We start from the raw sequence: 22,960 nt of genomic DNA, 5'->3' as shown, positions 1-22,960 counted from the left end.
CCTTTTGACCCTGGCTTTTCACCCTTGAGGTATTTTTAGAACCCACGTTATTTTTGTGATTGTTAACTTGTTTTAAATATTGTATCATAATGGTGTGACCTGCTCAGGGTGAATGTTAGAATAATAATAATAATAATAATAATAATAATAATAGGCAAGTGTCCAAAGTTGAGGATCATGGATTTGATTCCTCCCACTTCCACTCAACAATTGGGAGCACAGCTTCAGTTCTCTATTCTTTCTTCTCCATCTTGTTGCTTACTTCACCCTCTTTTGTTCAAGCACCCTGCTTGTTCCATAATCGCACACATTTCTTTCCCCAGTCCCTATTTTTAGTCCAAGAGACACTAGAAGCATTACCTGCTCTGTCAGCTTTGAGTGTGTCCCACACATTGCAGTTGAAGTCATCATAGCCAGCTAGGAGGAGACGGCCGCTCTTGGAGAAAGCTACAGAGGTGATGCCACAAATTATGTTGTCGTGGGAATAAACCATCAGCTCTTGGTCAGCACGGAGATCAAAGAGCCGGCATGTAGCATCATCAGAACCCGTGGCAAATGCATTGCCATTTGGGAAGAACTTGAGAGAAAAAAGAGAAACAAGGATGTAACACACAGGAAAGATGCTCTAGTCTGGAAGAGGCTTCAACAACAGCTGGGAAGCTGTTTCAAGTTCCATCAAGAAGATCTTGTGATTTTCCAATACCAGAATAATGAGCAGATATATGTAAATATTTGGGTTGAGTTATTTATAGGAGCAATTTGATGTAATAACAAGAAGGATGTGTTCATTTTTCATATGGAAATATGGGGTTGTATCCAGCATAGCTGGATTGTAATGCATTCTGTCAATGCAAGGATTTCCACTTGTGCAATAGAACTTCCCCACTCTCCTCCCCGCTATTTCTCTTCTAGGGGTTCCCCAAAACCTTTGGAGCAAATGTGGGGAGGACACAGGGCATGCACAGGGAGAACAAGCAAGGGGGTGATGTTCTGCTGGGCAAGTGGAAATTAGCTGGATACCACTCATGAAATAAAATAACTGTTTTTATGTTCAATTTTGGAATAGTATTTTACAAATTAATAAAAAAGACAGTTTACTAAGAAGATGTCCATAGTAACTGCCAGCCACCTGCTATGCATGAAGACAGACACACTGTCAAAATCCCATCTCCTCCCCATAAAGTTCTTACGTACACAGATGGCATTGATGTCTGATTCATGCCCAGTGAAGGTTTGCCGGCACATCCCTTCTCGGACATCCCACAGCTTTGCAGAGGCATCACAGGCACCAGAAACAAAACATTTGGAATCAGGAGCGAGGGACAGGCTCATCACATCTCCGGTATGACCAGTAAATGTGGTTGTTTGCTGGCCTGTTTCTATGTCCCAAAGGGCGCTGGCGGAGAAAAGGTTTAAGGAGAATCCAAAATGAAAAAGGTGACCATCGTAGTAAAACAAGCATTTATATAGTGCTTCCAATTGTTTTTTTTTACATATTATTAACTCAGTAACAGAAATCTAGGAAAGGAAAAGAAAAGCAATACTAGGAAATAACACTAGGGAAAATAAGGCCGAGACACTGTGGTTTGTCTAAAATAGTGGTTCACTTTAGCCTTGCTTGCACTGAGGTGGTAGGCCTTCATATAGGCAGATTAAAGGTCAGGACACACATGACAGGAGTGCTCTTAAAAAAAATAAAATCCTCGGGTGGGGGGAGGAGCTTCTGGGTGCATAACTATACTAGGAAGTACACTCTCAGATGAACATATAACAGACAGAGGGGTAAAATGAAGATCTGTGGGAAGTTTACAATAAAAAATAAAACAGTGAATCTGCCACCCTAGATACCAGCATGTTTTGAAGATCCAATGAAAACATTTTGAACACACAGGCAAGTAGACTTTTTCCAGATGGGAGACTCATTTTCTTTGCAGTTAGAGCTCTCTTTCTCAAAGGAATCAAGAGCCCTAAGAAACTACATACAGGTAGCGACCATTTTGCGCACGCTCAGGGCATGCGAAACTGTGCACTCCCACATCGCCACGAACCCAGAAGTGGTAGGAAATGGGGGCAGGGGCAGGCTTATACATGCTCTGTCGTCACACTCAATGTCCTGGAACACAACCCCCACAACAAACAAAACAAATATGTTTTACTGACAGCCGGAGCACCCACCTCAGTGAAGATTGCAACGGTATAGCAGTAAAAATATTGACTTTAGTCTACAAAACTCTTTTTGGCTGTGTTTTTTAACTTCATTTTTCTGAATCTATTTATCCTAACATTAAATGTATATGCTACATTCGCACATGCAAACAGGAATAGCATTCATGGGAAGGAAAGGTATGCTTAAACTGTCCTGTTCTCAGACTGGCAAGTCCTAAAGATCAATGCTTATTAAATCGCCTCGATAGTTGAAAGCGAGCAAAGCAGGGAGTAGACACTCCCTAAATTTGTTTAGCATATAAGCCAATCTCTACAGTAACACTATTGGCGTGCGCCTTACCAAGTGGTATCTCCAGAGCTGGTAACAATTTGATTATCATCCACAAAACGGCAACATGACAAGTAACCTGCAGCAGGAAGAGGATTAAAAAAGAAAGAAATGTTTTTAAATATGGACAATTCCTTTTTGCATCTCACACCCATTGTTTTTGTTACCTTCCACCTTCTTTTCTCCAACAGCAAGACGAAGATGTAGGCCAGGGCCAAGGGACCCTAAGTATCTTTAACGTATTTCGGGGAAAACTTTCACACAGTAAAGTATTATAAGAACATAAGAAAAGCCCTGCTGGATCAGGCCAAAGGCCCAACTCATTCAACACCTCTGCCCACAAACAGGAAGATGAGCACAACAGCACTCTCGCCACTTATGATTTCCAGCAACTGGTATTCAGGAGCATACTGACTCAAACTCTTGAGATAGAACATAACCATCCTGGATCGCATTCACTGATAGCCTTATCTTCCATGAACTTGCCTAATCTTCTGTCATAATAATTCAAGTTAGCAGCCACCATTGCCTCCAGGGGGAGTGAATTTCATAGCTTGAATTACATGCTCTGCGAAGAAGTGCATTTGCTTTTCTCACACCATGCATAATTTTACACACCTCTATCATGCCCTGCCTTACTTTCTTTTTTTCTAAGCTAAAAAGCCCCCACTATGTTATAACCTTTTCTCACAGGGGAGTTGCTCCAGCCCCTTGATCATTTTGGTTTCTCTTTTCTGAACTTCTTCCTGCTCTACATCGCAGTACTGCTTCTTAGAATCACAGATTAAACACATCAACTTCTGAGGCCTGGTCCCATAGCTGTTACTAACATGACTGGCCACTTTGTCCTCACCCCAAGCTCCTTGAACTGTGTTTGCAATAAACTAGTTATATAGACAGATCAATTCAGCAGAGACCATAATTCCAGAATGCAAAGGCTCCAGCCGCTTTTGAAAGTAGCTAGAGCTGTGTCAAACAGCAGTTCACCAGAAGTACAGACCTATCAGGTGTCCTCTCCTTATGCTCAAAGAAAAGGTTGATCAAACAAAACAAAAATCCCATCACAACAGCTATTCACTCTTTTGCCTCCTACAAAGAGCTTTTTTTGTGAACATGATTTGCCTGCATTATCAAAACTGCCAAGAATCAGTTTTAACTGCTCACAGGTACCTATAATAGCACAGAGTTCCTATGAAGCAGCTAAAAGACGATGCAAGAAATGCACCACAAACACCAGTTTGAATACGGCATTTGTTATTCATTACATTAAATTGAGAGTTCTGAACACTTTGGCTTTGCTGGATTATAAATAACTATTCATTGCCGAGTAACCTTAGTTCCCCTCTGTGAGCAGTTTTCAGAGAGCTCCCTTTAGCCTGTATCAGTAAAGCCTTGCAGCGGTGGAAAGCCAGCAAGACACAGAGCCCGCCTGAGGTTTCCTCTTAAGAACTGTTAAAGGTTTTTCCGGAGCCAAGCTGGCAACCTCTGGAGGAAGAGGCCTCTGCGCTTGGCCGCACCTTGAGATTTTGTTCTTTTACAGAAACAAAAGACGGCGTAAAAATGTGACAAAGCTCGGGGAGAGGTGGCGGGGGGAGGGGGCAGGAATCTAACCTTGCAAGATGGAATTCCTCCTGAGCCAGTTCTCTTCTGCAGCTCATCTGATGTATTACTGCTGATTTCAGGAGCAAACTGAAACTTTGTGGGGGCTTCACTGAATGTTACATATGGTGCCCATTTGCATAAAAGTACACCAAGGAGCACCAGTGTCTAAGTAAAGGCAGGAAGCTCAATTCCAAAGTCCACACAGGCAATACATCAACATCAGAGGACTCAGCATAGCTAAGAGACTAGCTCTTTTGCTATCTCCCTCTGCTGTCCAGATGAACATCTTCTACACCATGAAGCAGCTACACAATTATTCCCCTTTCCAGGGAATTCTGTGAACTGTAGTTTGAGGGTGGAATAGGCATCTTCAACACAGAATTCTCAGACCTCTCAACAAATTACAGCACTCAGGATTCCCTGGAAGTAGTCATGCCAGTTAGCTGGCACACAAACAATTTAGCTCATAGTGGAAAAATGGGCATAGAGCAGCACACACACAGACCAACTAAAGCCTGATGAAAGTTCCAATAAAATTTTGGAACTTTGACCAAAGTGAAAAACATATGCTCAGTCTTTAGAAGACAATACATCAGGATTTTAATCTATTAAATAAAGGAACCTGTCAGAATGGTACTGGAAAATAAGGAAACAAAATGCTTAAGCACCTATCATAATGTTTGCTACATAAAGATTATTTTTAGTTTATATAGTGTTGGATGTGGCAATGTTTGCTTTTTTTAAAAAGACCAGGTTTGGGAGGAATGTCTAGACAACAAGATTTACAGAAGACAAGGGAAACCATTAATGCTTTTTAGTAACGTAACTGCCTGTAAAACTATGGATTTATTGCTAAATTTGTCCCCTAGCTTTTGTGTTTTTGTTTTTTAAGGTGAAAATGTGAGGAGGGGGAAGGTGGCAGAAATAAATATCACTAGGTTGGTGAAAGCCATGTGTCACGCACAAGCAAGATGTAAGTCTTTCAAGAGATGCCACGGGGGGGGGGGGGGAGAGAGAGACACTGTTTAAAAAGACATGTTGAAGGCATGTTGTAGAGCAGGGGTCAGCAAACTTTTTCAGCAGGGGGCCGGTCCACTGTCCCTCAGACCTTGTGGGGGGCCAAGCTATATTTTGGAATTCTTTTTGAAAGAATTCCTATGCCCCACAAATAACCCAGAGATGCATTTTAAATAAAAGGACACATTCTACTCATGTAAAAACACACTGATTCCCGGACTATCCGCAGGCCAGATTTAGAAGGCGATTGGGCCAGATCTGACCCTGGGGCCTTAGTTTGCCTACCCATGTTGTAGAGCTAACTGAAGCAAAAACACACTCACCTGTATGGCCAGCCAGTTCACGGCTTACACGTACATTGCCTTCACGTGTTTTCAGGTTGTAAATGGAACAAATGTTATCAAGACCACCGCAGGCCACATAGTTTCCAGATGGAGCATATGCGCAAGTCATTACCCAGGATGAACGCAGGGGAATAGCATGGACCTAGAATGGAAAAAAAGAGGGGGTAAAGCTGCCATTTTGTTACGTTCCTTGCCCATTATTAAGAGGTAAAGAAAGGTGGCCAACCCAGGCTGTAGATTTATTTTCCTTTGCTAACAGTTAAATGCAGTGTAGTGGGAGAGAAACAGATCTCACTTTGGGGAAGGGCGGGGGGGGGGGGGGAATAACCCAGCAGAAAATTCTCCTGCAGAAACCCCACTGAAACAAAAGCAGACCTGTGCAAAAGGTTACATGCTCCAGAATAAATATTACTTGTCAATTTGTATACTGCATTCCAACATTTGCAGAACATCCTTAAAAACCTTTTTAAAACAATACAAGAGGCAGTGAACCTCTAAAGATTGCTGGGAAACAACAGCAGGAAAGGAATATTTCCATCATGTCCTGCTTGTCGGCTTCCCATAGGTGTCTGGTTGGCCAATGTGGGGAACAGGGCGTTGGCCTACATGGGTCTTTGGTGTGATCCAGCAGGCTCTTCTTGTGTCTCTTACTAGACAGAAACCTGTCTGTAAGAAATAGCTACATGCAGTAGAAGTTTACAAGAAACAGAATCCTAAGCTCTATGTTCACATGGTGGTTACAAAGACGATTTGAGGGAGGTTTCAAATTGTCTAGCCAAGGCCCTATTTTGGAGCCTGCATCCATCATTGAAAAATTTCCCATTCCCAGCCATCAATATCACATTTTCAGAAGCCCAGGCCCAACTACCTATTATCATAGTCTGCATTTGAAATTTATTTTGCTTTCAACAATGGTAACATTTCCGCATTCCAATTCTAAGCTTTTTCAACTCAGCTTAATTCTACCTTTTCTCATCAAAACTTCCCCATCTTTCATGCTTATAAGCTCCATGAGCCAGGGCTGCTGCATTTATTTGTGTGCCCCTGAGATTTACTATGAAATAAAGCCCTTGAAGTTGTTGTTTTTTACATTTTCTCTTTTAGGGATTAAAAGAAGAAAAAAATCAAGACCCAGCACATGTTAGTTGAGCACGTCACTGCAATAGGTGTGATGCTTCATTACTAAAAATACAGCTATTTAATCACCGAAGAATATATCCCCTCCCTGGCAGCCAATGAAATGCCTCAAAGTGGTTGCTCATAACCGCATCACTGGAAGAGGGCACTTTTTTACGGGCATCTTCTTTGTTAGGACCACCATCACATCCAGCCCAAGTGCAAGACTGCTTAGCTACAGCAGTGTTGCTAGAGATATATTTAGACATGACTTCGTATGTGTAATCTAGCCAAAGACTTATAAAAATACTAATCTAAAACTACGTTCTGGTTATTGCAGAACTGTCATCCAATTTCCTGGATTTGATTAATACCCTTTACTGACAAAAGTCTCCTTATCCTTTTTTGGCAGGGCAGGGGGAGCAAGGGAGTGAGAGATAAATATGACAATAGCCTGTAATTTGACAACAGGACTCTGGTAAGTTTCCCATCTCGGAACGTTTGATCTTCTTGGAGGTATGCAATTATGTTTGATCACACGGGAGGACAAATACTGGGGAACTGCATAGTCACTTGACTTTCATAATACTGTCTTGAAGCTTGTGGATAGCATGAGCAAATATAGAATACAGTTGTACCTCGGGTTAAGAACTTAATTCGTTCTGGAGGTCCATTCTTAACCTGAAACTGTTCTTAACCTGAAGCACCACTTTAACTAATGGGGCCTCCTGCTGCTGCCATGCCGCCGGAGCATGATTTCTGTTCTCACCCTGAAGCAAACTTCTTAACCCGAGGTACTATTTCTGGGTTAGCGGAGTCCGTAACCTGAAGCGTATGTAACCTGAGGTACCACTGTATGGGGGGGCAAGTGTTCATTTCTCCCCCCTCCCTGCCCACTGAAACAGGACTGTGGTGAAAAGTAACACTGTAATGCAGATTAGTTACCTCATTACAATCATAGCCACAGGGTAATTTTTCTCCCCTATCTTTTCACTGTAAACATAGGGGTTCTGATCTGCTGTAAGTGACTGTAGTAAGTTATTGCAGACCAATTAATGTCAGGTGCATTACTTAGAAACACTCCATGACATTCTGCAGTGCCCCAGAAATTCATAAAATGGTATCTGCTGCTAACTATTGCCCACAGGTGCCAAGAGAGCAGGGCAACTACAAATAGGGGGAAAAGCAACAGAGTTCTCTAAGCCCTCTTTTGTTTCCCCCACCGTTTTTACCCTTGGGAGGTTACTAGTGACCAAGTGGTTGCTCTATCATTTGCAAGGGCAACAGCAAGGAGCTGGTTAGCTCTTCTATATAGCGACAGCTAGTAATAACTGCCTCATGCAAACCATTAGAAATTTTGAAGGGTCTCCCTAGTGAATGGCCCTGTTGCTACACTTTGGGTTCCAAAAGTTGTAGATACAACTAAAGGTAAAGCTTTTTCTACTTAGGCATTAAGGTGGCATTGGATGTCCATTGCTCAGGTTTTCAAGCCTTTGACCTAATGAACTCCTAGTACGCACACCTCATCAAAATGTATGTTTCTGCATTTATAGAATTTGACTAAGGTTTTTGCCCCTGGTGACAAATGCAAGCTTAGATGCCAAGATTTTTATCCCCTACACTTCAGCAGCCAATGAAGTCAAGCTAAATGTAGGGACAGTGATTCCCCAGTCCAATATAGTTAAATCCACTGTTACGTGGACTTTGTATTGTTCCTTGAAAAGAATTCCCAGAGATCACTCCAAGTCAGCACTGTCCAAAGGTTGCAGCCACACCCTATGCCAGAAAAAAACCAAAGATGAATCTGACAGTATCAGGAGACCAATTCCACCTTCATTGTGTTCACCAAGGAATGAGGAACAGGTGTGGATACACATGGGTGTAACAGCCTTTTTTCATGCGCGGAAAGGCTACCACATCTGCCTTGGGCCAAAGTCACAAAGTGGTCAACAGGTCAATCTCCATCCTCAAATGACATTCAAAGGTCATCAAGTTTGGTCATGCTGAATTATCCCCTCCATATATGGGCCCTACAACAGGCGCTATAAAGAGTTGTTCATTTCTCTTTGTTTTGGGGTTCATGTTCTTGAAATGACGTATTAGACAGCCTCTTTGCTGTCTATTCCTCCACCTCCCAAGAATGGGAAGCTGGGTGTAGAGCAGACAGATCCATCCATTGTGCATTTCACCTATGCAGCTTCCCACATTAACTCTTAGGTACACTGTTGGATTTCTCCTTCTTGTCCCTCTATTTTTTGTTAATGATTTCCTTTTTCTTTTTTAATTCATAAGCAATTTCTATGCTGAAGTAAATTCCTGTAACTGGAATGCTTTTCATCTCCAGGAAGGTCATAACAATCCCACCCATCCCCCTAGTTTGGGCCCTGCCTTCTTCCATTTGTCAGCTCCATTCCCTGCTGATGAGAACATCACTTCATGGTTAAGTCCAACTTTCTGTTCTTGCCTAGCTATACTTTTCAGTTCATAAATCACTACAGTGCTTGCCTTCTCCTTTCAGTACCCACATAACTAAATGCAAAATCACTTAGTGTTTAGCCACTGTTAAAGGCATTAAGCCTGTTCTAATCAAGATCCAGGTCACATGCAACTGCACCCAGGATGCCAAAGCTTATCTTGAGTATCCTCATCAGTTTTCACTATAAAGGCCAGAACCACAGAAGCTATTCTTTGCCCCACACAGCTTATGTCTCTAAGAAAACAAACCCGCTACTTAGCTTCTTTCTTCTCATCTCCAAAAGAGGGGGGAGGGGGTGGACGGGACCCTGAGCTATTACTTTAGTCTATAATTAGTCTATATTTGCCCATGGGATCCTTCTTTCACAGAGTAAAACAAAAGCCGGACAAAAATACACAATCCTGAAGGATTCGTTTTATTAGCGTTCTTCCTGTAGTTTTCCTCCCTTAGCCAAGTTGGAATTAAGTCATTGAACCTTATTAATTGCTCTCACCTTGTTTGTGGTGTAGCTGTCCCAAATGATAAGCTTGCCATCCTGTGATGCACTAACGAGAAGCCTAGAAGGACAGGTTAGGGAAAAGAGATAAAAAGTTAAATGTAAACAAAGCATACATCAGAAGTGCAGGAAGACAAATTACATAGGAATACATTAGTCTTAATCAATTCAACAGTATATTTTGATATGCAAAATGCTTTACTCCTGTTATCATCTAAAGCTGCCATTGAAAGTCCTTTTTACATATTGAGAAATTGAGGCAGCGGGATCTGCCCAAAGTCATCCAGGGAGTCAATGATGGAGTAAATATTTCAACCAAGGTCGCCCACTGATCAGTGGACTGAACTGGCTCTCATTGTGAATGTTTCCAATATAACACATTTCCTACGAAACTGTATTAATGGAAGCAACAGACAGAATTCAACTGGAAGTGACATACTTCCTCTAATGTACCATCTTCCCAGGTCTTTTCTATTCTTAAGGATAGTTCTAGGGTTCTGTAAGGTGCTTAAGAGTAGTGCAGATTATTTAACTTGAACAAATAAGCTCAAGTGAATTAATAAGATTGCTTTCATTAGATTAAAGCCCTCTCCCCCCATCAGCTTCTGCTGATTTAATCACTATTAACTATGAACAGACAAATCCACTATATACAAATATTTAATTTTTTAAAAAAATATGAGAACATTGATTGTGCTCTGGCAATCCATTACAACAGCATATTCACCCTGCTGACTGCCAGCTTTGGATTTCTGAATATTTAGAAGTGTGAGAGCTTCAGAAATATTATTTTAAAATAATTTTAGAGCAGCCATAAGGCATTTTCTATCTGTATTTCTTCCACGCAAGGAGAAACCAACATATGAAAATGGATTTCAGTTTTGCTGCCGGCATAGATGAACAAATGTTATTAGTTTTCAGTGTTGCTCAATTCCTTTGGTACTAGACTAGGGCAACAGAATTATGAAATTCCCTATGAAGTAACTGCCTGTACTTTTACACACAAGACTAAGTGGTGGTGCTAGTGGGAAATCTCTCCTGCTAGGCAAACATATGGCCCTTCAGAACCTTGCCTATGTAAAATGTACATCTATCCCTTGTACAGCTGTCTTGGGTAAAAGGAAACAAATTTTGGGGGTAAAAGTGACATCTTCAAGTGGGAATCCCAAAAATGCCAAGGTTATATTTTAGTTCTGCCAGGGCTGTTGGAAAGTAGAAACTAGCAGTCAGATACACACACACGTGTGTTGCTGTTGCAACTGCAATCTCTGGACTTAGTTATCCCTTGTTATCTTTGCCTTCCTCATTTCACCCTCCCGCCACTAGTTTATTTCCTCTCCCTCCTCCTGTCTACAGTCTGCTTCTTAAATTCCTTTAAGCAAGGACCAGTCATTTATTTATACATTTTTATCCCACCTTTCCTCCAAGGGGCTCAAAGTAGCATACATCGTCGTCGTCCCCCCCCCAATCTTATCCTCACAATCATTAGGCTGAGAGGTTATGACCAACTCAAGATGGTCCTTCTGCAGCGCAGGAACTCACCTGGAATCAGTGCCCCAGTGCATTGCATAAATTTTAGCCAAGTGTCCCCGCAGTGTTCTTCTAGTGCGCATCTGAATACGACCCACTGGATCAATGTTGGCTGTGATCTAAATGGGAGGTTAATTGTACATATTTATAACTGTCAGCTGCAAAAGCATTTCCTGACCGAAGAAGCATTAACTGAAACTACTCTCTCTTCTTGAATTTCTTTCCCTGTTGCACCAAAGAACTTGACCAAAACACCTTATTAGCTGCTTTGAAAGGTGCTTACTACTGCTTCTTCCCCAACAAGCTTCTCATTTCAAACTTCTAGTATAAGCATAATTTATCAGAGGTGGGCAACCTGGGATCCTCCAGATGTTGCTGGACAACATCCCATCACCTGACTATTGGTTATACCGGACAGGGCTGGTGGAAACTGGGAGCCAGCAACATAGGGAAAGGCACAAATTCCCCACCTCAGAATTTTCACAGAACTGAAAAGACAACTTGCAGGGTTATATATTTTTTTTAAGCAGAAAAGTACTCACATGGCATTTCCACTGCTCATTTTTCACTCTCTGCTTTCTGACTTACTTAAGGACTGTTATAAATCTAGATGGTTCCAACTCTTACATAGCAAAATCAGATCTATTGGTACTGACTTGGAACTCTTGTATAATTCAAGTGAGCAATATATTTATTGTAATATTCAAAACCAGATTAAGGGACATTGAAAAACAAAACATTAAGTCAGCTGTAAATAAAATTTGCTTCCCCAACTTCTATGGTTCAAATGCAACAGATAATAGGGTCACTTATACAGTATTTCAAAATTAATAATTCCAGTCCAACGCAGGGCCTTTATGTTAGCTCAACTGAATGTTTTCCCCTCAGCTTTTGTCAAGGGCAGATATTTAAACATCCCCAGAAATGACAGGCATTGTGGGTGTTCTTTCATCATCCCTTTTTCTGGAACCATATTATTTTGGTTTTGTATATTAGCCGACCAAGCAATGGAGGCTATCATTTCATGCATCTTGATGGAAGTGACCTCTGACTTCATGCCATAAGGCAGCCTTCCCCAACCTGGTGCCCTTGAGCTCACAATCATTCCTGATAGCCGCAGTCCAAAACATCGGAGAGCACCATGTTGGGAAAGACTGCCATAAGGGTTTTAAAAACCCAGCTACAGGTTTTGTCTAAAATAATCTTTTAGAGTATTCTTTGTTGTTTAAAATAATCGTATCTTCTAGGAAAACACTAGTAAAAGGGAGATAAATGCCTTCAACACATTTCCCTGTACTGTGGTCAATTAAATTTAAGGCTTTTCTGTAGCATACTGCAGTGAAGCCAGAAAAGTTTGTAGCACAGCCCACTTAAAAAAAATGTCTGCATATTTGTTCTGTCTCCATGTAACACAATTATTTAGCCAAAGGACACAAGCAAAGAATTCCTGCTTCCTCTTGAAATCTGTCAAGGCAGCTTAGTAGGGTACAGGCCGCATTCCGGATTTAGAATTCCTTCATAATTGCCTTCCTCTATTGTATGTCAGGTTCTTAGAAGCTCCCTCCCTGTCCCCATAGTCTACATTACAGCATATGTAAAAGACTGGAACTGTTCATTCAGCATTTTTTGGCAACTGTCAAACATGAATGATTCCCCATAAATTGTGCTAAAAAGAATGTTTTGCAGTTCACATCCCTTTGAGTCAACATTAGCAGTGGAAGCAAATAACGGGCATCTCCTTCCTCCACTCACACACCATTATTTTTAGGTCCCATCTAATTTCTGTATTTTAAAAGTTGTTTTTAACATTGTGCAAATGTGGTTTAATAATAAAGTTATGTTTTAATTGTAACCCACCCTGGGGCCTTAAGGTTAATTTAAATAATCATAATAATCATGTCATTTAACTTCAGATTCTGGCCAAAAAGCTTCAGCAGGACAAGCAATAGGAAGCCGAATTCAAATTGGGAACATTAGTTGTTGTTGACTCCTTTTTATGTGTGGGTAGCTTGCCCCACTGGCAGCAAGAGGTCTAATGTACTTTGATTTTTTTACCTCTTCTTCAAAAATCTGAAGACTAACAAACTTAATGCTGGGAAAGGCAACAGATGGCCAAGCAACGCTTATAACATTAGACATACTGAAGGCTACATCTAAAGGACAAAGCCCAGCATAAGCAAGAAGGTGAACCTTCTTATTAAGGTGCTGCAAGGCTCTTCATTGCTTTTGTTGCAATGGACCAACCTTTCCGGATGTCTTCTGCTTTACACACCCTCTGATGCTGAATAGAAAAAGCACTTCAAGGCAATAGTTGTTGGTCCATCGTCATATGCAACAGGCATTTTGGGACAGCATCTGTGAACTGGATGCAACTCCTTAAGGACCGCAGATTAAAAAGGGGAGGCTGCAGGACTCCAACCACCCTCCCCGGCATGAATCTTCCATATGATTGCTAACCAGTGTTTACAGTCAAATCAGTTTTGAAACGAGCTTCAATCCTGTGCATACCCAGTTGTCAGGGAACTGCCATCGGAGAGTCAGGTGGTGGAAGGGCTCCAGGAGGCTAGGAGACCCTCGGATGCTGAGGAAGGAACCAGCAGGGGGAGAGAGAGAGTTCCTGCAGAAACTCAGTCGGAGGGAGGGCTCCAAGATACTTCCAGTGAGAACAGCGGAGAAGTCTCAGGACCTCCGTTGGGGACGCCTACTCCGCGCAGGAAACTGTCACGCAGAGAATCCAGAAGGAGAGTTTCCGTTAAGGAACTCTTATGTTGGCGTAAATTCCGGAAGCGCCCACTGACGGATTCTGCCAGCGATTGAGGTAGCCATGCACCCATGGCTCCGTGGTCTGGGAGAGTTTTAGAAACTGATTGCATGAGTTGATAACGCAACCATTTACGCACAAGGAGCCCCTTAACCCATAACACCAGTTTAGCAATAATCAGGGTTAAAGCTTGCACTAATTTAAGCCTCAGCCATGTTTTAAGTCCTCCAGGAGAAAGCACAAAGGGAATGAGACTGAGAATGTGATGTAGTTATAGAATTGAGAGCATTACATATAAATCAGACAGGTGACAGCGATAAATGAGGATGATATAAGGAAGCTTTCTGTGGTAAGCATAGCATCTGCTGCCAAGAAAACCGAAATGGTGATCATACAGCAACCTTTCAAAGAAAACATTCCTATTAAACCAAGTTGAAATACCTCAGCTTTGTCCTTCATATAAGCAATTTTTGGGTTGTTTGTTTTGTAAAAGAAGTTTGATAACACCAAGATACTTTTGATTACATGTTCATTGAGCATCCACCTACCTGGGCCAACGTAGCATCAGCACATGCTTTCCTAGCATCCTGAAAAAAGGGAGAATTAAGAGAGTGTCAGAAAAATGGAATATGTTCATTGATATGACTTGCTCCTAAGCTACTATCTACTTATATGAATAGATTTCACAAGGTGCTGAAAAATGAAGAAACTGGGATGACCCAGTACATGCGTCTCAAAGGAGGATCTTATAATCCACAAGTAATTTAGAAAATAAATTATAGTAAATTTGGATGTACATCTCTCTCTCACTCTTATCACACTGCGGAAGTAAAATTAGGGTGACAAAATAAACACTAAGATCTCATAAAGTTAAGTAGGATTTTTTTTTAAAAAAAAATTTGAAACCCCTTTCTCTGGGCACAGACCCAAACCAGCTGAGTACATAAAGCTGTACTTCTCACATTTGTACAAAATGTGTGTGTGTGTGTGTGTGTGTGTGTGTGTGTGTTTTAATTAAAAAAAAACAGCCTTCAAAATAGCACCTGGCTGCTGTAAGTAGCCAATTACAGCCACTGGAGAACTCCATCACTGATTTTAAAGCAGCTAACAGAGATTTAAAACTAGTAGTACCTCTTAACTGACTAAAGGATCAGGCAGCAAGTGATGTATCCATCAATACATCAGTAATGAAGTTGTGATGCTTTACAACAGGGGTTGAGAACCTGTTTCAGGCTGAGCATTAATTATCCATGTGGGTAAATCTCTGGGGGTTGCATGCTGGTGGTGAGCTTGTCCATCCCACCCCCTCCATTAACCCATTCAATCCCCACTCACACACAGTCATTTAAACCTCCCTTCCTCTTATCTCTTTATTATTCCTTCCCTTATCTCCCTTTCTCCAGCAAATGCCTTAGAAAAAAGGCAGCATTTCAGGAATGGGGCCTGTTTTCCTAAGCCTAATGGGGCACACCAGAACAGGGATTTTCCAGGGGTGGCAGTGTAGGGAGCCATTCTGAGAGAGCCACATCCCGCCCCCCCTAAAAATCATGCATGGCTTAACTGGCTGTAGATCCTCCAACCCTATCTTACAGCGATACTACAGCCAGTCACCATAAAACTATTTTCAAATAAATGAACTGGAAGTACCATTGTGAAATACACCTGAGAATTCTCAGCACATATATCCTTACAAAAATCATGTGAAGTAGAAGAAACTTCATTTTTTATTTATTTATTACAGACAGGAGAAGCAGGGGGCCAAGGGTGCTTTCCCCCAAGGCCCCTCAAAATCAGCTGCTTTGAATCTTACTTTTCTTTCCCACTCTCACTGCAGCCATGTAAATGCCAAGTAGGAAGATTTGTTTTAACACATGTTTTTTCACCATAATTATTTTAAAAGCACTAGCACTTGAAATTTACAAAGCACAGCACAAATATTAAATACAAGACAGTCCCTGCCTGCAGGCTTACAATCTAATAGACAACACAGAAGAGAAAAATAAATAGGTGAAGCCAGGCACTAATTTCAAGTTACTTAGAATGGAAACGGTTGAGGGGAAAGGAATAGAAGTGGCTTTCGTTCTACTGATCTCACAGCCATGGCAGTGAAGCGTCCCCCAACCCCATCTCTCCCTCTGCTGCAGCCTGGTGGAGAGGAGTAAAATATAGAAAGCCTCCAGGTTTTAATGCCACTCTCATGTTGTCTGTGACACAGGAAATTATCAAGTGCTCAGATTCAAACTGGGTTTTGTTAGGACACATGTGACTTAAACAGCTGGGAGCAGAGGGAGAGACTACCAGTTAGGAAGTCTAATTGACTAGCAAGACTGCACAGAGATAATGAACACAATCTACAGCAGGTTTCCAGTGCACCAGCAAGTATGCCCTTTCACAAATTCCTAAGTTCAGTGGGGTTTGCATAGGAGTTCACTATAATGTGTGTCAACAGTTAGGTTGGATAGCTCTTCTCAATAATAATAAAAAGAGTGGGGAAGAGCCTCAGAAATGTCTGCTGTACTGTAGCTTCTCAATACACCTCTTGCTGTGCAGTGTATTTGTTCTTATTTTAAACAAGAGAGCCACACAGGAAAGCAAAATACAGAAAGTCTCCTTGCTGAAGCCAAAACCTTTCATTTTTGTTTAAAGAAATTTAGAATTAATGAAGGCAGAAAGACATGGATATTAATTTTTTTAACTAGTTATGTATACAGTGGCTAGATAATTTGTGAGTTGTCCCACAACAGTCTTTTATACTGATATATTTAACATTAAGCTATTTTATTTAGTTTAGGAAGGATGTGGGGGAGGGATGATACAATGGGTGGAATTCCATGTCACGCTATTACAAATGTTCCATTTGCAAAAGCTTTTTCAGCTTGCCAGATGGAACAATCTCCCCTTCCCTTCTCCACGGTTTCAGAGTTTCTCCCACCCACCCTCCAGCCAATTTCAGAAGTATGGGGCGGGGGAGGGAAAGTCAGAGGTTCCACTGACAGGCCACATTAGGTGAACCCTGCCCAATGATTATGCAGGCTGCTTCTGAGAAAATACTCAAGGTCTAGCTCATAGTTTGTTAAGAAAACAGTCCTAATGAGCATCTTCATTAAGGGTTTGAGGAGCTTTTTTAAAAAAAGCAACTGCCTAAAAATGCAGCTTGCAATCAACATAAAAAAAACTGTAATAAATGTACTCAAAGGATTCTAATAATGAGCAATTTGTTGCCAATGTTATGCAATGGGGTGCTGCATTCACATATGGGAAGTCCATTTTCAAAATCTTGGGTACTTCTAAGACACCTATCCATACATCACACTGCCCAGAACAAAACAGAACTTCTCCTGCTCCTCTACTATTACTTCTATTGAAAACTGTTCCAAATTAGGCAAGAAGTACATTTAAACCTAGTCTGCCTCAATTATCCAACTACTTCTCATTGCAAATCACGGCACTAGGTATACATCTATGTGCAGCATAATAGACCCCTGCCCATATATATTACTGGTAGGAAGCTATTTCAGTGTTTTGGTAATCTGCTCGAGTTAACCTCCAAGGCACACAGACACAGCACAACTCATAATAGGATTTCCCAAACAGGTAAGCAGTGTTCTGCTCTTAATCACTCGACCGAGAACTGAACTACATATAACTGAACCTTTAGGAGAAAGTAGAGTATAAAAGTAAACACAATGAACTCAGCATTCAGTGTGTAACCCCACCTTTAATGCACACATAGACAAATGCACATGAAGAGCAGGTCTGGGAAGTCTATGGTGCCATCTCCCTTTTGGAGGGATTCCAGTGGAGGGGTCATGCTTCTCTTTGATTTCTTGTTCACCACAGTCAGTTTCAAGAGCTTAAATCCAGTTTTGTAAAACCCCGGACTACTTTTGTTTATACAAAGTGTGTTTGGTCAGAAGTTGTTTGTTATTTACACTATTGTGGCTGTCAAAAATCTTGTTTCACAATATACCTGTACAAAATTATGCATACATTGTTTTAATTCTGTGTTTAATAGTGTATTCAATGTAGCTCTACTGGTTACTGATATACATACACTCTCTCTCAACCTAAAATGAGATTGCCTCAGTTTTAAGCAAAACCACATATACTATGCATCCAACAAAAGCTCAGGTATACGTAACCTAAAACTTTTATGCTTTTATTATTTGTATAAGCTTTCAACCAGAAGGAATGAAATAATTTTTTTTCATGTAAAGAAGCTTGATGTGCCTTGACTGAAAGTAATGCTTTTTTCAAACTTCTGGAGGGCTTTGTGAGGGTTTGGCCATGAAAAATGACTAATAAATAACTTTTAAAAATAAATAGGTTATTTATTAGTCACTTTTCAAGGCCAAGCCCTCACAAACCCATGTAGAGAGAGAGAAAAAAACAGTAGAATCTCAAAAGGTGCATAAGGGATACTCAATGAGATCATCAAAATTGTCTTTAGAAAAGGCAACAGTAAAAAGGTCTTAATGAAGGCCTTATTGAATGCCAGAATTGAAGTTAATATTGCCCCCCCTCTTCAAAGCACAGCATATGAAAATTATCACCTTGGAATAAGTAAAATAAAGGGTTTGCAGGAAAAAGGAAAATGAAATTCAATCTCTGCCTTCTACTACTTAAGAACTTTTCCAACATGATGCAGTTATTTGTCCACAGAGAAGAGATAACAATTATATAGCACATATGTGCTTCCACATATGTTACCTCAGTAACCACCATACTAAGATCAGTCAGTATATCACAATAAATGACTAGAAACTGTGTTGACAGCAGCTTGCCTAAGCTGATAGCAGAGATGAGAAATGAGCCTGGGGTTTGGTAGCACACAGCTCATTCTCATGGTTGCTTTCCTCAGAAAGAAATGCCAAGTAGGAACAAGCAAAAGTTTGTTTTCTGAAATAAACATGTTATATTCCCCAAATCAGATTTCTGTGCATTTTGAAACAGAATGGTTCAAGCAACTTTTATATGTGGTGGGGTTAAGTTATTTTGACACTGATTTGCTGAGTTAATGTGATGGCCTGAAATGTTCAGCTGCTTTGGGAAAGAAATGTGTAGTCCAGCTTCTGTATCGGAGAAAGAAGGAAGCCAAGATGGCACAGGTTTGCTAAGGGGAGTTTCAACCCTGGCAGGGAACTTCTGCCAGCTGCGGCTCCTACTGCCCCTGCATGATTCTTACCTAGAAACCATAAAGGGAAACTGAAGATGAAGAAAGTGGACGGTGTAAAGGATGAATCTTACGAAGAAGAAGAAGAAGAAGAAGAAGAAGAAGAAGAAGAAGAAGAAGAAGAAGAAGAGGAGGAGTTTGGATTTGATATCCCGCCTTTCACTCCCCTTCAGGAGTCTCAAAGCGGCTAACAATCTCCTTTCCCTTCCTCCCCCACAACAAACACTCTGTGAGGTGAGTGGGGCTGAGAGACTTCAAAGAAGTGTGACTGGCCCAAGGTCACCCAGCAGCTGCATGTGGAGGAGCGGAGACGCGAACCCGGTTCCCCAGATTACGTGACTCTTAACCACTACACCACACTGGCTCCACACGAATGAGTTAGTAGAAACCTGGAGCTGAAGAACTGGCCAGTTTCTTCTATTTTTAGAAGGTGGCTGTTATCTGGAGGGTTTCTGTGTAGTCCCTCTTCTTTTACACAGAAAGAAGCCAGATTATACTAGCCTTTGAAATGAATGGTATTAGGCTATAAGTCTCAAGACTATAAATCACTGTGCATGCCACATGCTTTTTTCCTTCACTGGAAGCTAACAGACAAGTTTGGAAATTTATGCCATACTATAGCACAGTAAAGTAGCACTTTGAGATGGGTCAGCATAAGTAGTTAATGCCAAATGGCAACGTGAGAGGCACTGAAAATGTACCACCATAAAGAGCAGTTTTTAAGTGCCATCTTTATGTGTTTTGTGGTTATATTTGTTCTTAATGTTGCTTAAATTTCTTTATTATACATTTATTTGTTTTGTTAATCACCTGGGAAGCTTCAGCTGAGATGTGGCTTAGAAATCTTTTTATATAAAAGAAAAGCTCTTTATTTTAAAATAGCAGCTCTTTTAAATAAAACAAGTAAGTTGTTTTAAAATCCCCCCTACCACACAGATTAATTTGAGAGAGAACGAATGCACCCAAACATCCAGAACAGGTGAGAAAGGCAAGACGTTTAGTCTATAATACTTACTCTGATTTGGTTTTTCAGTTGCTCCGCCTCCTGGCGTAACTGGTCAAGTTCACTCATCTTTCCGTACTAAAGGTGTGCTTCTATAACACCTCTCAGATGCTCAAAAATCTGGGAGAAGAGTAAAAACAATGTGAAGTCAATTGAATCTTTTTTTAAAAGAAAAAACATTTTAAGTAACTATGTTATTTACAATTAAGCTAATATACATAAAATAGTCATAAATAAAAGCAAACACCAACAGCACATTAAATAATTAGCTTAATGTAAGTATCCTTACTAAGTGCAGTCATATGCATGTTTATTCAGAAGTAGGCCCAAATAAGTGCAGCCTTCATCTACGTTACTTAAAGACTGTTTATGTAACTTTAGGTCATAGCTAGGGTGGATTATGCATTCTGCATTAAACTTAAACACACCTGGATCCAAGGTAATCCAAATTCTATGCTAAGTAAAGCTCAGCCCTACAGAGTATGTAAATCGTACCAATCTGCATGTTTCTCATAATTTGCACAAGTTATTCTGGTTTTCATATTCATGGGGAGGGACAAGGAATGATGTGTGACATGGAAGCTCTACTACTTTCTACTTGAAATGTTCATCAATTCCTCTGGTTTGAAATTTCAAAAGACTTGCTTCATACATTTTCTAGATCAGCCTTCAACACTCTTCCATTGTCTTACAAGACAAGCAGATACCAACTAGTCTTCCCCAACCTGCTCCCCCTGCAGATGTTCTAGATTACAATTTTTGTCACCTGAGCCACTGGCCATGATGGCTAGGGCCAATGGAAATTGGTAGTCCAAAGCAGCTAGGAAGTTGCCAGCTTGGGGAAGGTTGTTTATAAACATATTTGCAACTACAAGGTCAAGATACCTGCCTTTTTTATATATAAAAAAGGGGGGAGTGAAATCTGGAATCCACTGGAAGCCAATTTCTGCTTTCAACATATTCTGCAAGCCTTCTGCACCCTCATGGAATTGTGGAACATTTGCATTTGCCTCTCAATACAACTTACTGCTAAAAGTTCTAATCACTTTAGGTTACTGCCGTCTTGCTGTTTCACAAATAAATAGAAGAAATTTAAGTTCACAGAGCCAATTCTAATATTCAAATTTTTCATCGGAAGTGGCATTTGTTATTAAAACAACAGTTTAAAAAATCTTGATTAAGTAAGATATCTCAGTTCAGCATCTAAAGAAAGTATAGAAAAAACAGGGTTTGCACGGTTTTGCCCTATAATCACTATCAATAATATTTATATACAGTTTAATATGCAAAATCGCTAAGCTGTTTACATTACATAGTAAGAGTTTGTGATCTAGCCTTGTGTGTGGCAGGAATAGTTAATTATATAATTTCACTTCCATTAAAGTACAGGAACTGGGAATCAGGGTATCTGGAAATTAGTTTATGTTCTACCCTCCTTTAAGGGGGTTGCAAAAAAGTGAAAATGTGAAATTTTGATTTATTATTGAATTAACTAATATCTGCTTCTGACAAAGGGCACTTAAGTGGAGTGCACTGTAGTCTCTCACAAAAATATAAACTGTGACAGAGCCATGTGGGGTAAGAGGTTTTGTGCCAGAAGTGGGTATGATATAGCAGCAAACCTGTGATTCAAACGCATCACACACAACATGGTAACTATTTATTTTGTGCTTTTATCCTGTATCTTTGTGTTGTTAACTGTCCTGAGATCTTTGGATGAAGGGCAATCTATACTTTAAATAAATATTAAATGATTGGGTGGGGGGTGAAGAACAATAATTATTTTGAGGTAGCTACAGAAGAAGAAGAAGAAGAAGAAGAAGAAGAAGAAGAAGAAGAAGAGTAGTTGTTGTTGTTTGGATTTGATATCCCACTTTATCACTACCCAAAGGAGTCTCAAAGCGGCTAACATTCTCCTTTCCCTTCCTCCCCCACAACAAACACTCCGTGAGGTGAGTGGGGCTGAAAGACTTCAAAGAAGTGTGACTAGCCCAAGGTCACCCAACAGCTGCATGTGGAGGAGCGGGGAATTAACCACTACACCACACTGGCTCTCATAACACACTAACAATGTTATGGGCGGAAATCCCCTTTACACTGCAGCACCACAAGACTTAAAATAATAATAATAATAATCAAATTCCAAAACAACCTTGGAATTCAATGCACAGGATTGAGTCAGTGTACCCACAACCTCTGCTCCTGCTACTTCCTCTCCAACGAAGTATATCTCATGTTATTTCTGCCTCATCATCTGCCTACCACAGCCTTACATTCCTCTCCCCAGCTAGTCAACCCACTGATTTCCCCACCACCACTCCACAGTCAGGAACATAATCTTCAACGTTAGTCCTTCATGGACCCTCTCCTGCTGTTTAAAATTGCCACCCTCTGTACTTAGGTGACATCCCTTTTCCCCGTGCTGTATGTGAGGAAAAGAGTTGGGGCAAAGATACCTGACTTTTCCAATAGCCTCACTTGAACAGAAAGCTACATTAAAAAACAACAACCCTGAACAAGAAAAGTGACTGGTCTTAGCAGTACTTAAAACATATTCTACTGTGAAATGCTGTATTGATATCACAACTTTGAAGTTGTAAGATCAGAGATTGCAAACTTTGAAAGAATCACTTCTGAGGCTGGCTGCTAGTGAGGCAATTCATCTATGAAATCCAAAAAACCCTAGCCATGGAATTAAGAAAATATTCTACTTTGCTGACATTCACTTTATATGAAATTCTGCTTAGATCTAAAGAACTACTACTTCTGGTTACTATTCTAATTTCCCAAGTATTAACAATACAGTCTCAAAAACTGCCCAAAACATACTTACAAGACACAGAGCCTGTAAACCTCCCCAGTCCTGTGAATTTCAGAAGATACTGGTACAATTTCCACATGAACACAGGCCTGAACTGCCTGTCTTCTGGTAGCAGTGTCATTGTTAA

At 40.7% G+C, this 22,960-nt stretch overlaps 1 protein-coding gene across 7 annotated transcripts in view; it reads right to left on the bottom strand.

Annotated features, from left to right (window-relative positions):
• The window catches only part of GNB1 (G protein subunit beta 1), a 75,279-nt gene that overhangs the window by 5,750 nt on the left and 46,569 nt on the right, over positions 1–22,960 (bottom strand). For all 7 annotated transcript variants that reach the window (XM_079987207.1, XM_079987206.1, XM_079987209.1 and 4 more), the window contains exons 2-9: positions 20,025–20,132; positions 14,385–14,423; positions 11,088–11,194; positions 9,543–9,606; positions 5,437–5,599; positions 2,507–2,573; positions 1,195–1,396; positions 361–577 (exon numbers count right to left, since the gene is read on the bottom strand). In XM_079987207.1, coding sequence (XP_079843333.1) covers positions 361–577; positions 1,195–1,396; positions 2,507–2,573; positions 5,437–5,599; positions 9,543–9,606; positions 11,088–11,194; positions 14,385–14,423; positions 20,025–20,081 — 916 coding nt within the window. In that variant the 5' untranslated portion in view covers positions 20,082–20,132. The remainder of the gene's footprint in view (positions 1–360; positions 578–1,194; positions 1,397–2,506; positions 2,574–5,436; positions 5,600–9,542; positions 9,607–11,087; positions 11,195–14,384; positions 14,424–20,024; positions 20,133–22,960) is intronic.

Source organism: Podarcis cretensis (genome assembly GCF_951804945.1).
Source record: "Podarcis cretensis genome assembly, chromosome: 8".
NCBI classification, from domain to species: Eukaryota; Metazoa; Chordata; class Lepidosauria; order Squamata; family Lacertidae; genus Podarcis; species Podarcis cretensis.
The sequence above is the reverse complement of the archived record's forward strand: the minus strand, read 5'-3'. Positions and strand labels throughout refer to the sequence as shown.